This window comes from Malus domestica, chromosome 09, assembly GCF_042453785.1.
Source record: "Malus domestica chromosome 09, GDT2T_hap1".
NCBI lineage: Eukaryota > Viridiplantae > Streptophyta > Magnoliopsida > Rosales > Rosaceae > Malus > Malus domestica.
The window spans coordinates 3040238-3054372 of record NC_091669.1 but is presented as its reverse complement, the minus strand read 5'-3'; the positions used below and the strand labels follow the sequence as shown (position 1 = coordinate 3054372).

General features: G+C 40.7%; 5 protein-coding genes across 8 annotated transcripts in view; 4 read left to right on the top strand and 1 right to left on the bottom strand.

Annotated features, from left to right (window-relative positions):
- Positions 1 to 212: 212 nt before the first annotated feature.
- LOC103442796 (V-type proton ATPase subunit d2) lies at positions 213 to 3817 on the top strand. Its single transcript, XM_029107802.2, has 10 exons — positions 213 to 678; positions 1492 to 1612; positions 1866 to 1973; positions 2098 to 2200; positions 2297 to 2377; positions 2486 to 2571; positions 2673 to 2732; positions 2828 to 2876; positions 3171 to 3305; positions 3413 to 3817. Exons 1-10 carry the CDS (start codon positions 498 to 500, stop codon positions 3542 to 3544), a joined length of 1056 nt encoding a protein of 351 aa, XP_028963635.1. The 5' UTR covers positions 213 to 497; the 3' UTR covers positions 3545 to 3817.
- A 3792-nt stretch (positions 3818 to 7609) lies between these two features.
- LOC139188092 (uncharacterized) lies at positions 7610 to 8480 on the top strand. Its single transcript, XM_070805162.1, has 2 exons — positions 7610 to 7857; positions 7970 to 8480. Exons 1-2 carry the CDS (start codon positions 7610 to 7612, stop codon positions 8310 to 8312), a joined length of 591 nt encoding a protein of 196 aa, XP_070661263.1. The 3' UTR covers positions 8313 to 8480.
- A 211-nt stretch (positions 8481 to 8691) lies between these two features.
- Positions 8692 to 10349, bottom strand: LOC103442798 (AP2-like ethylene-responsive transcription factor At1g79700). Its single transcript, XM_008381602.3, has 6 exons — positions 10043 to 10349; positions 9844 to 9941; positions 9672 to 9745; positions 9528 to 9578; positions 9353 to 9429; positions 8692 to 9233 (listed from the first exon to the last, which is right to left on the bottom strand). The coding sequence occupies exons 1-6, from the start codon at positions 10347 to 10349 to the stop codon at positions 8692 to 8694; spliced, it is 1149 nt and encodes a 382-aa protein (XP_008379824.2).
- The window catches only part of LOC103442327 (mitochondrial outer membrane protein porin of 34 kDa-like), a 41802-nt gene continuing 36810 nt past the window's right edge, over positions 9144 to 14135 (top strand). The window contains exon 1 of one of the 4 annotated variants that reach the window (XM_070805015.1): positions 9144 to 9159. The gene's annotated coding sequence lies outside the window, so the exon portion shown is untranslated. Of the gene's footprint in view, positions 9197 to 14135 lie in introns of all 4 variants that reach the window. The other 3 variants (XM_008381107.4, XM_070805016.1, XM_070805017.1) reach the window with 3 other exon arrangements.
- On the top strand, positions 11241 to 13583 carry LOC103411189 (uncharacterized). The gene has a single exon (XM_070805014.1). The coding sequence runs from the start codon at positions 11426 to 11428 to the stop codon at positions 13475 to 13477; it is 2052 nt and encodes a 683-aa protein (XP_070661115.1). The 5' UTR covers positions 11241 to 11425; the 3' UTR covers positions 13478 to 13583.

Genomic DNA, 14135 nt, shown 5'->3' with positions numbered 1-14135 from the left:
TTCAATGCTCTTAAGACAACTACTTGGACCCAACTATGGGCTCATCAAAGGCGGACACAGACAATTAGCTGGACCAGGTTGTATTACTGAGGCCCAATAAAGTCCATGGCAAACGAAGCCCCAGAATATCACCCGCCAAGGGCCACCCGGCACCCGCCAACCGAAAAGGGTTTTTGGCAATTACGTAAAACAAGAAGGGCAACCTCGTAATTCCACAACAGCTAATAACGTACCAGATTTGTTTCTCTGAATCTGGATTGGTACCACTGCATTCGAGCTCTAATCGCCAATCATCTTCTCTTCTTCTTTAAACCTGCAAAATTTCCAGATTTCAGCTACCGCCTGCAAATCGCTAGGGTTTCCATTGATTTCGCTGCAGAAGGGGGTTTCTGGTTCCCCAATCGTCCCCTTCCTCTCTCTCTCCCTCTCCCGCGAGACCTTCAATTTTGCGGATCGTGCAGTGGCAGATCGCGCAAATTTTCGAAATTTCGGCGAAAATGTACGGATTCGAAGCGATGACCTTCAACATTCACGGCGGGTACTTGGAGGCCATAGTGCGGGGTCACCGCTCCGGCCTCCTCACCGCCGCCGATTACAACAATTTGTGCCAGTGCGAGACCCTCGACGATATCAAGATGCACCTCTCTGCCACCGAGTACGGTCCCTACCTCCAAAACGGTGCGTTTTTTATACATCTCTTTGTAATTTCTTCATTTCGTTGAGCCCTCTGGCTGTTTATTGAGGAAAGGAACACAATTGGGACTGAATTTTGGATCGTACGCTTAGATTAATGGACTAATCCAGCCCTTCGATCTGAAATTTAGGTTGTATTAGGGCTTAAATTTCGAGTTGGTGCCATTGATTTAGAATTAGTAAGAGCAATACTTTGCGATCGAAATCTTAGTGATTTACTAAAGGTATGATTTTGAATGCGCAAATTCTGCCAGTAGGTGAATATATTAGGGCGCATTAGTGAGGGATTTGAATTTGTATTTTTAGGTTAAATTGTTAGAAGAAAATGTTAAGAACACATGAAAAGTTTGATACTTTTCTGTCATGGATTGAAATAAATCCTAATGTTTAAGTGATTTAGAGTGGAGTTGATATATCACTCTGTATATCTGCAGTTGTATTAACTATGACAATTAAGGTATTCCAATATTATGTTCGTGATATGAACTGTGTAAATGCGAAACTGAAGAGGAAACAACACGCTGGGCTTACTGGAAAACGGATGGATCTTTAAGATAATTTTGGTTAATTTAACCTTTTACTAGTAATACTTTGGGTAACATATGAGACACAAGGTAGCAAGTGATATTTTGAGAGTATCTATTCGAAACAGGAAGAGGGTTTATGAGCGTATATTTCATGTCTTATACATGCATGATCATTTTTAACTTATAAACCCATATATTGGTCTCTCTCTCTCTCTCTCTCTCTCTCTGTGGTCTATTATTGTTCTTTGCTTATCTGGGGATTTTCTTGCAGAACCTTCCCCATTGCATACAACTACAATTGTGGAGAAGTGCACTCTTAAATTGGTTGATGAGTATAAGCACATGCTATGCCAAGCTACAGAGCCCTTGTCAACCTTTTTGGAGTATATTACGTATGTACCTGCCATATTTTCTGTTTGGTAATTTGAGTTGTGTTTATTAGAATACTAGAAAAGTGTTGAAAACATAAACCTGATTCGGGCCTTAGCCTGGGTCGGTACTCAGCATATAACATTAGGCCACTGCTCCGGCAAGGCTGGAGGATCTCTATGATGTGTGAAAATTACAATCTTAATTATCTAGGTACTTATCAGTATTTAATTTTAGCTTTAACTGGGGAGTTTAATGTTTCTTATCCTCATCCAGATATGGTCACATGATAGACAATGTTGTCCTGATTGTTACTGGAACCTTGCATGAGAGAGATGTCCAGGAACTTTTGGAAAAATGCCACCCCTTGGGCATGTTTGACAGGTATTGTCATTTTCATAGAGTTATGTATTCCATTTTCTTTGATTTATCCTTTTTTCCTCTTAAGTATTTTCTACGACTTGGACATTCTTATAAATCTCATCTCCTTCTCGTGTTTTCTCATCAGTATTGCCACCCTGGCTGTTGCACAGAATATGCGGGAGCTTTACAGATTGGTGCTTGTTGACACACCACTTGCTCCCTACTTTTCTGAATGCATTACATCTGAGGTAAGATTTAGTGATCCTATACCATTATTTTCCAATGGGTTAGTATTTGATTGTTGTGGAAGGTTTCTGATATGTATTCGTCCTTCTTGTTTCCAGGACCTGGATGACATGAACATTGAAATCATGAGGAACACTCTTTACAAGGCATACCTGGAAGACTTTTACAGGTTTTGTCAGGTAAGTTTTGATTTCTAACTCGAGAGTATGCATGTATTTCCATCTGTGAAGTTTTCCATTTAAATATTTTGTCATTTTTCATAAATTTGCTTTTGATCTTTTGGACAGAAACTAGGTGGTGCCACAGCGGAGATCATGTCTGACTTACTTGCTTTTGAGGCTGACAGAAGGGCTGTCAATATTACCATAAATAGGTAAGCTAATGCTGAGGTGTCAACAAGTTTTCTTATGTCGTACTTTTGGAGGTCTTAACCATTCTTTTCATGGCCTCATGCTATTTGTTCACACCCTGCAGTATTGGAACTGAGCTTACTCGAGATGATCGCAGGAAGTTGTACTCTAGCTTTGGTTTACTGTAAGTTCTTCGGCCATCCTGATTTGTTGATGACTTGTAAATTATGTTATATTTTGGATTGCCATCACTGACAACTGTTTGCTTATTTCGTACAGCTATCCCTATGGCCATGAGGAACTTGCTGTTTGTGAGGACATTGATCAGGTATGCTGTGTGCTGCATTTACTTTTATTTCTTTTCCAAAAATGATACTTTAGATATTGCTCCATCTTCTTGTGAAGGCCTTCTGCTTATTTGGGGCAAGACTGAGTGAATTAAAATTTTACGACATTGTTCATGTTCTCTGTGTAACATCATCAGTATGAATATATTTCTCACTTCCTTCCATCACTGTCCTAGATTCTGTTACATGCTAATATCAGTTGATTAGTGTATCTCTTAACGTTATCACATTGTAGTATGGTTTCGCCTAAGCTGACAACGTGTTTGTTGTTGTAGGTACGTGGTTGCATGGAAAAATATCCTCCTTATCAGTCTATTTTTTCAAAACTATCCTATGGCGAAACCCAGATGCTTGACAAGGCATTTTATGAAGAGGAGGTGAAAAGGCTTTGCTTAGCATTTGAGCAACAGGTTCGTTTTGCAGTTACTTTGCAGCCATGTGTATTCGTAATCTACTTCAGTATTCCTCAGTTCTCCATTCAGTCACTGAACACTTCTATTTCTCCTCTGAACTGCAGTTCCATTACGCTGTTTTCTTCGCATACATGAGGTTGAGGGAGCAGGAGATCAGAAATTTGATGTGGATATCTGAGTGTGTGGCTCAGAACCAGAAGTCCAGAGTTCACGACAGCGTGGTCTTCATATTTTAGTCGGATTGGGACTCAGAACACACCATTACAGATGATCCTTCGTTCTTTCGCATAATCTTCTGTAAATCTCCTCCCCATCATATCCCCGAACGAATTGTAGAGATGGGTGCAGTTGCGTTGTTTGCAATATCCGGTGTTCCTTCCTAATAAGCACTTTTGCATATATTATTCCGGTCGTTTTTACATAGAGGGAATATGTCATGTTCTGAAATCGAGCATGTTACAGTTGTGAGGATAAATTGAATATATATATATATTGCAATTTGAGAGCTACTATAGTAGCAGTCTCGTAGTGAGTTTATAAAATTTGTCCTCATTTGGGATTTTTGCTTCTCCGGAAATCACTTATGGTCATAGGTGTCTCTGCCAGAAGTTATTTTGTTGTAAATGCCCTGAAATTTAGAAAGCACACAAGTGCTTTTTGAAAAAGCATTTAACGGGTACTTCTTAGAAACAAACAACTATAAAATACAAGCACTTTTATTTTTCTTCCGTCAAATAAATTTACAAGATCTTTTGGCAATTTCAGATGGAATCTTAAAAAGAAAAAATTTTCAGTGTCAGAATGCATTTAGGTACACCAAGTGTCGTATTACAATTAGTTAAAAATTTCTTTTATCAAGTTTCATTTAATTGAATTATTACATTCGGGAAAATTTTATTTGAATCCATATAATCTCTTTTTACACTCAACTTATTTTCTACACTCATATTACTTTTAACTAATCTATTAATATTTCTTTAAACCCAAATTTATGTCCTAAACTACCCTCACAAACTCAATTCAATATGTAAATTTATATTTACATATTATTGGAGGTAGGTTTATTGATAAATTTTAGTTTCATCATCTTGTACTTGATGATAATTATGCAATAGGTTAAAATGTATGAGTAATGTTATTTATATCATGTTTTGTACTACATTTCTATACCACCTTAGGTGGCATCTGATGTGGACAACCACATCATTTGAAAAATTTGCAAAACCAAAGGAAAGTAAAGAAAAAGACTCCTCATATATCACAATCATCATTTAATTAACTAGTTTTTCTTAATTACTCGTTAGGAAAGAGAAAGATTACTCGTATTCTACAATCATCATTTAATTAACTAGTTTTTCTTAATTATTAGTTTATTAAATAATGAACTAAATTTAAAAATCTGATTAATTCAAATGATGTGGCTATCCACATCAGATGTCATCTAAAGTGGTATAGAAATGTAATACAAAAACATGGTATAAATACCATTATTCAAAAAGTATTATTCACGTTTAAAATTTAAGTTGGGTGTAGAACAAAGTTATATGGATTTAAATAATTTTTTTCTTACATTTGAGGTACGAACCGTGTTTCCGACGCACCAAAAAATCTCTTCACAAAAGTCTTTCGTAAGTTGGTCCAGTCAAAACTTTAACATAACTCCTTCGTGACAAAACAGTTAAACGGCAACATTTTTACCGTTCTCTACCGTTCTGAGTTTCCCACCAACTTGTAAACTCTTCACTCCCAAATCCCAACAGTTAAGGCTTTGATTCATTTCCGACCACCACCTCCGCCGATGAGCCAAAAACTCCCCGTTTAACTAACACAAAGATTTTAAAGCCAAAACAAAAAAAAAACAGTGTCGTCTTCTTCCCAGAAGCCAACCTCCTCTGCAACTTCCACCGCCGGACTAATACTACGACACCTCTCCGTCAAAAATAATATTTAACAACCGGGATTTGACTGCGCCGTTCGCGGAAGCTTAGCTGCCACGGCTCATTAATGTTCCTGTATGGGTGGGCAAAATTTCAGCCGGTAGGGGCAGTTTTTCAGGTCTGGGTGGGCAGATGCCCCCTGCCATTGAAATGATCATGAAGAACTGTACTAGTACTGTAAAAGTATACCTTTGAACTGCTGTGCTCAGTTTGCAGGAAAACCCCATTAATTGTTTTCCAAAACTTACATGATATCCTCTGCCAAATCTGGGAAAAAAATCACCACCATTAAAATCCAAATCTTTCCAAATCAGTGTTACTTCTACACTGCAGTAAAAAAGAGTGCAGAGAGCAGGACTTAGTTGGTTTGATCCTCAGCCGTTTGATCAGATTGACGGTTCAGATTTCAAGTGGACTGCACACTTCTTATAAATGTTGCAGTGGAACTGTGGAAGTCATTACAGCATACTTGAAGAGTAAGCAAATATTCGATGGAAGAAATTGGGCCATTCTCTTCACCATTTCTGCAGCAGCAGATGAGTATGCAACGGAGGGGTAAGTCGCGGTTGCTGCCGCCGCCGGCGACGAGCATCAAGGACCTGAATGCGGATACGCTGGGGCAATGCACCAGCTCCATTAGCCTCCAAGACCTCTCCAACTTTGCCGTGACCTGCAAATATCTCAGAAAAATGGCATATTCTGACGCTATTTGGGAGCGGTTGTTCAGGTACTTCTTCTACTCCTTTTTGTTCTTGTCAAGAAAAAATTTGAATAAACATCACATAGACTACCAGGGGTGTGCGCAAATACCACATGAACTGAAGATATTTCGTTTGGCACGACGAGTATTGGTGCGATTTCTAACGGAGATTGACACATTTACACTAGAAGTAGAGTATTAGTTTAAGCTGACAAATTTTTTAGCTTGGGTGGTATTTATGCAAGTTTCCCAATTTTGTATTTCTTTCATTTGTTCAAAGAAATAAAACTTTCTTTGCAGGGAGCGCTGGCCCCAGAAAACACTACCTTCTGCCATCTCTATAACTTCGGGATTTAGAGAAGCCTATTTATCTCGGCGTATGGATGGGCTGCAGTTCAAGTTTTCCGATCCTTTCACTTTGCAGATGAACACCAACTCAAATCCTTTCGACCAAGTATTATTGACCGAGAAAGATTTAATCTTCTCTCAGGTATATATAGATATATATATATATATATATATATATATATATATATATATATATATATATATATATATGATCATATTACATCACATTCTTCCGTGTATTTGAATAGCTGAGCGTTTTAACTTTGTTTCGTTTTTTTTGTTATTGGTTGATTGTTGTTAGGGTTCACTGATACGCATGATAAGGCCTGAGGATTGGTTAAGTAGAGGACCCGTCACTCTTAGTGATCACAGTGAAAGAATCACTTGCATGAGGTTGGTTGTGTGCGGTTTTCCCTCGCTATGCCTTATTATCTGAGCATTTTAACTTAAGCTTTTGGGGGCGCTTACAGAGCTCTTGTGTTCCACTTGATATACATTGGTTTTGAGTTCTAGTCGTTGTCTAATGATTTTTAACTCGATGACACACTGTTTATCAACTAAATTTTCTCGGAATGTTCAGGTTTTTTTAACCCTAAGAACCTTGACATAAATTGCAGGTTGTTTCCACTGAATGAAACATCTTTGTATCTACATAAACTATATAAACCGGAGAAGGTTTTAGTAACTTCAAGCGATGATAGTTCCATTCGGCTATGGAGGAAGGTGTGCTCTTAATCTTTTTTTTCTAAACAAATCTATCAAATATCTGTTTCTTTAAGTTTTCCTATATAGTACATGTGATTTCCTAAACCAATATTGTCACAGGGTTATTGCTGGCGACAATTTAGGGGGCATAGTAGCCAAGTTACAACCCTCTCAGATAAATTGTTAGGCAATGGAGCCGGAAAAGTATTTGCAAGCGGAGGGGAGGATGGCACGGTTCGCCTTTGGTCTCTTAGCTTTTTCAGGAAACAGGGCAAGCATTCTTTGGGGACTTTCTTCGGGCATAAAAATCCCATCCAGTTGATGTCAGTTTCCATGTATGAGTTCTTTCCTTGTAATGATATGGACTCATTTGAAAATGTTTCTTGTGATTTCGGTGACACATTTTACTCCATAGTAATCGTATTCATTTTGGTCTTACTTGTAGGGACAACCCCTCTCACTTGGTAACGATTTCGAGAGATTCTAAGGTACCCTTAGTTTTGTAAATCCATTCAACTATGGTTCTTAAGCAATCCGGTCATCCTCTTGAAAAATTATGTTATTTTGCCATTGCCTTTTTGATGATTGATTACTGTGGTTTTTAACAGGTGATGGTGTGGGATACGGAGGCAGCACTGCTTGCCAGTTCTTCGTTTGCCGGTGGGGCGACTTCTGTTCTCGGTTACCCTATAGGCATCAAGTGTCATGAACATCTAGCCTATGTTGCTGCTGGTTCCTCTGTGGTAGCAATCGATTTGAGGACGATGCAGAAAGTTGTCATTGCAGCAGCAGGTGCAATTCTGTATTCTTTTCAAGCAATGCCTTCCAAATCTTTATTCTGCGTAGGCAGCAATGGCAGGTACGACGCATAGAATTCAATTCCCTTGGTTTCATTTATTTTTAATGCCCGTGTTTCGTTTGAGGTCAAAAACCATTTTATACAACTCCAAGTTCATTGGTCTTGTGTGCAGAGCGATGCTTTACGATACAAGGAAGAACTTGGGCACCTTGAATTCAGAACCAATAGTGGTAGATGGTGGACACGGAGGGCCAGTGACGTACTTGCACATGGATCCCTACAAAATAGTTACAGGAAGTCCGGTGGATACGCATTTTAATGTTTTGGACGTCAACACTGGTGCACTGATCAATTCCTTGACATGTATTGAATATGGAACAAATAACAGCACAAGGTGCTGTGCCCTGGCTGTCAACGGGAGTCGAATTGTTATTGGTAGTGTCAACGATGTTGAAGAAGTCGGATGTCTGCTCTTTAGAGACTTCGCCAATGCAAATCGGATGTCTCCTCTTTAGGGACTTCGCCAATGCTTCTTGTCCTGTCTTTTTTTCCAAGGATGATCATGTTGAAAAGTTCTGAAATCCAAAAACAAAGGAGAACGGATGAAACAAAAACTTGAAAGCGTATTAGTCTCAGTCTAATAGTCTTATAGATTAAAATGAGGTGAGATGGAAAATCAAAAAGAGTTTGTACACTCGATGTAATTGAGAATATTACATGTAAGCAATGCTTTACGTGGTTTAATTTACAACGAAATGCAGCACCAAATCTCATGCTATTTACTTTTGATGCTCCATTTCTGCTATTTACAAGTATGAACAAGTTCTGTTTCGTTTCGTTTGTGTCTAAGAAAAGAAACATTTCGAGTCTGAGGCATCCGCTTGTGTTGATTGACTACGCGAAAATCGAGCTTGTAAAGCTATTCCATGTAAAGTCTCCATCAGTGTTGGAAGAGCTAACAAAAGGGCTGCCACCAATTCCGTTGTAGATTATTCCACCGAACTCATCATCGCTATCAGCCTGCGGTTGGTTCTTTGGTTCTTCACCGTCAGTGCTATCATCCTCCGAGAAACTTGAGTTCTTCTGAACCAGTTCTCTGAATACTGAAGATTGGAGGAGTAGGCCAAGCGCGGTGGGAGAAGATGATTTGCTGCTGCTGATAACTTCTTGCTTTCGAGGAGAGTGTACGTAATCAGAGGCAAAAGGATTTGTGAGTGAGAAGGGAGATTCCTCGGTTGTGATGTAGCTGCTGGCCGCGAATGGTGTATTCTTGGGCTTTGTGACTGCCTCTGGTACCTGTGGAGTAGCTATCACGTTGTCTGCTCTTGGCTTCAACCATGTTATGTAAGAACTCAAGTCAAAGTTGGTCACGGCATTGATCCCTCTGTACTCAATTGCTGCAATGTCATAGGCACGAGCTGCTTCCTCTTGCGTACCTGCAACGCGATAAAGGCACATTTCTTAGTAATTGGAAACTCCTTTTTCATTATATTTTCCTGATACAAGCGATATTTGGAGAGAGGTGGATTCGAACACAAATAATGAGATAACTCACCGTAAGTGCCAAGGTAAAGGTACTTATTTCCAAAAACTCTTCCAATTCTCGCTTCCCATCTACCGTTGTGATGGTGCCTGCAAAATATTCATCAAACAGCTCTTCAGACACTTTCTTCATTAGTAATATTTCGCAGGATTTGATTCGAAGATCATCGTAATTTTGAGAATTTTACCTTGCAACTCCTCTGTACTTCGATACACCTCTTGAAAATCCACTGCTCTTTCTGAAACAAAGGAACAAATAATTCTTTCAGGAAACTATTAAACGAAAATCCTCGGTGAAAGTCTTTCTGCGAAAAGATGTTTGAAGATGTTACCTTCTTAACGAGGCCAAATACTCTTCTTTTGTCACAGATTGCATGATCTCGATTTCGTTGTCGTAGTCAGATATCTGTAAGCAGAATCATCAAGGTTTAAGATCAGATATTTTACGTTAAAATTCTTAAGCTTTTCTGAATATAAACTCGACAGACTACGTAAAATTCGTACCGGAAAGTTGGTGAAAGTCGATGCTCCCCAGTACTTAAGTGCAGCTAGATCATATGCTCTTGCAGCAGATTCTTCTTCATCGTAAGCTCCAAGATAAACTGCTCAGTCCAAATAGTCCATTCAAAAGCGCGATACGATATCAGTATCCAGGCGAAAAAAGAAATACAGGTAAAATGCGACGATGAAAGTCATAACCTACCTTGTTTCCCCTTCTTCTTCAGTGTTGAATTCCAAGATAGCTTGTCCCACAAGTGAGCTTCGAATCGACCAGTCCACCGATGCCTGCTGACACCGCGAAATCTCGAGCTTCTCTTTACTGTGGTGGCAGCAGAAGTTTGATCAGCCGGCTTTTGTGCCAACTGCTGCTGACTCTCTCTGTTGCCACCAACTGCAGGCGGGTCTCTTCTCCTTCTCTTGACACACCGGGCCGCCTCAGCCTCCGGATCTGCTGTGCTCAGATGGCGCCTCCCTGCGATCTCTTCATTCTTCACCAACATGAACTCCATCTCTCCAAATAAACTGCTCCCCTCGTCGTTATTAGATTCGTGGTGGTTGTCGATGTGGTTGCTTGTGCTGTAAGGAAGGATGTTGGAGTGTATATATAACTTGTGTGCTTGTTTTGGATGTATCCTGATTAGTTTTCCGTTGCCACAACTGTTTTGTAACAGAAAACAAAGGAGACGATGATCTCGGAGCATTCTGCGACAACATTTTTGTGTCCGTACTATGTTTGTTAAACCCCAAGACCCAAAAGTTCGATGTGGTTTTTGGATTTGAGTGTTAACAAACGCCAAAAGTGAACCCTAAAATCTAAGAATGCCTACGGATATGCCGATGTGGAAATTTGTAAAAGAAAGAATAGTGTCCACTATTGGAAACACCGATGCATTTTGTTATATAACTCCACGCTTGTCAATCAAACAAATGGTTGAGCTAGCCGCAATTAGATATCTAGCTCGTTTATTTATAAGAGTCGAACTTAATGTGTTGCAATTAGAAATATTACTAAATTGTGATGCTAATGATAGTGTTTGATTTTATGATGTTGCAATGTGAGTTGTGTTATTATTCGTGACGTGTTTATGTAAGTAAAGGTTCAAATACTTAGAATCGCTTACACACACCTTTATTAATTTTTTGTCATTTATTTTCTGCAATTCATTTGACCCGATGACCAAAAATTAAGATGAGTATTTGAAAAGCATTACCCTGTATAAAAACACTTAAAAGTGATTTTTTAAAAAGTACTTGTAAGTGGACTTACTGTAAGCACTTTTGAGTTTAAATTTCGACATCATTCTAGTAAACATATTTTTGGATTTTATTTTATTTTATATTTGATCAAAAACGCACTTTTAATACAAAAAAGACTTGTAAAGAAAAGTGCTTTTTGAATATTTTTTGCTCAAGTAAGTGCTTTCTGAACAGAAAGACCCCAAACAGAGCCTCATTTTTTTCCCTAAACAAGAAAAAACAAAAGAAAAACGAAATTGAATGCAGAGCCTCAGTCTGAGGCCCTCAGACCACCAAACCGCACAACTTCATTTCAGTCCATCAAATCAGTGAGATCACAGTGACCTCGATGACCGCCATGGCCACCACCATGGCCGCCACCACCACTCTCCTCCTTCTCCTGATCCTAACCGCCGCCATAACCACCGCCAGCTCAGCTCCGATCCTCGGTCTCGACACCATCCTCACCCACCAATCCCGCCTTGACCGCCATGCCACCAACGACTCCTTCCTCTCTCTCTCCTCCTCCCTCAAAAACTCCCTTTCCCATTCTTCCCCTCACTCCCACGCCCCCCACTCCCTCATCTCTTCCCTCCTCTCCCTCTCCCTCTCTCTCTCACTCCACGTCCGCCTCGTCGGCCCCTCCTTCCCCTCCAGCTCCAGCGCCCTCCTCTCCTCCTTCCTCTCCGCCGCCTCCCAACCCTCCAACCACTTCCACGTCATCGCGCCCTACGAATCCCTCTCCCACCGCATCGCCGTCCAGCACTCTCTCCACCTGGGCGTCTCTCATTCCCCCTCTCTCGCCTCCCTCCTCACTAAAACCCTAAGCTCCGAGCTCGCCAAAACCCCTTCCAGCCTCCGATCGCCGCTCATCTCAATCCCCTACGACTCAATCGACCAAATCATCAAGCAGGACTTCGAGAAGGAGAAGCCGGTTCATGGGGTTTACTTATATTTTCTCGATTTGGGTCAGCAATCCAAACCCTATGCTTACAATTACGGATCTGGGGACTCTTCCCCTGCATTCACCAAGTGTTTGGGCAGCATTTGGACCGGGAAAGACCGGTATATCTGGATCGATTTGGGCGCCGGACCTGTCGATTATGGCCCGGGGCTTTCAGGTGATGGGGTTTTGCCCAGAGGCGAATTTCATCCGTTGGCGGCGTTGCACGGCCGCCCAAGGTCTCAAAAGGCGTTGCTTGCTAACTTGGCATCCTTGGTTTGGAGTGCTTACCAGGTTCTTCTTGTTCCCTCTTTGAGAATTCCTGTTCAGTTTGAGAATTCATTGATTGTTCAGTTTATACATGTTTATGGGTCCGATGGTGGTAAGGACTCGAGTGGTTTGGATTGGAAATCGATTGAGAGGACCTTTATGGATGAGGCAAATAGTAATGGTTTGTTGTTAGGGGGTCAGAGTTTGAGTTTCAGGACTAATAGGGTGAGTTACTCAGATTGCCCGATTTGTTCATTTGCGATTTCGAGGTCTATTAACTCGTATACATCGAGGTTCTTGTTTGATAACTATACTTTGATTGCAAGTGAGTATTTGGACTCGAAGCGGTTGCATCAAATATTGTCTGATTCGGCTGACGAGTTTAGGAGAGTGGCAGGGTTCGCTGAGGAGGATTTTGGTCGGGTTCTTCCTGTTTATGTGTTTGATTTGGACTACAACATGCTGTTGTTGCTCGATAGGTATCACCAATCGGTTGCTTTCAAAGACATGGTTATTGCAGTGAGGACAAAGAGCACGCAGACTGTGAGTGATTATAGCTGTAACGGGCATCATGTGTTTACGCAAACAAGAGAGCTTGAGAGACCGCTTGTTGGTTCAATTCTGCAGAGCATGTGGGGAGTGTCACCAACCCATATGCTCTGGAGCCCTAGGCACAATACTACATTGGTGGATTACACATGGAGTATCGGCCAGACTCCATTTGGGCCATTCTCTGAGATTTCATCCTTATCATTTGTGCAGAAGGATGCTGCTCGGAGAAATGTTCTTTTGACAACAATGAATTACAGCATATCAACTGCTGTAGATGTTCTCGAATCCTTAGTTGCACATGGTGGGGAAAGAAAGCTCCTCAAGCGTAGTCAACACGTTGAGTTCATACAGAGGTGGAACTTGTTCAAGTATAAGCTGGACAAATCAGTCTCTGCAATGTCACTTTTGGATTTCGAGATGGCTTTGTTTTATTTGCAGGCCTCAGACCACGACCTATACGCCATGCAGTCTCTCGTCTATCAAGCCACCCAAGACGTGGAGGCGTCCCTTGTATGTTTCAAGGACCCACCCGTTCCATGGAACGGGATCTTTATGGTGGCATTTGTTATCGTTTTTGCCTTTTATCTTCATTCTAAACGAGATAAAGTCTTTCGAAATAAAAGTAAGCAATTTTGAAGCTTAGAGGAAGTGAAGTTTGTATCGTTCGAATTCAATACTACACTGTATTTCTGTAAGAAACATGATTCGTATGTCAGGCCCTAGTCTTCAGTTTTGCTCATAACTCTACTGCATTTTAACTTCTTACTCTGCCCATGAGCGGTAGGTCTCGGGTTCGAGACTTGGGAGCAGCCTCTCCATAAATGGGGGTAAGGCTAGCCGACATTCACCTCTCCCAGACCTTGCGTAAAGCGGGAGCCTTGTGCACTGGATACGACTCTGCCCATTTACTTCTATGAGTACCTTACTCACCGAATTACCACTAACGGTATGCTGTTCGTAGAATTCTAGGGTTCGTGTTACTTTTATGGTGGTGGTGTTTCTGAGTTGTTCTTTTAGACCGACTTCCATGTGAATTGTTTATACAACACAGGTGTAGACGATCTGTGGAACCCAGTGTGAGACCATAGCAGATGCGAGCTAACACGCCCCGACCCTGATATTCTTTCGAATATCAGGATAGACACGTGCTGGCCGACACCCAAGATGACGAAAGCCATTAATTGATTACAAGAGTAATGATTAGAAGAAAATATTCATGAATAACATCAGAATTTAAGAGTAGTTAACAACATTCACAGAAACGTCTAGAATGAACCAGACACAGTCTAAACTA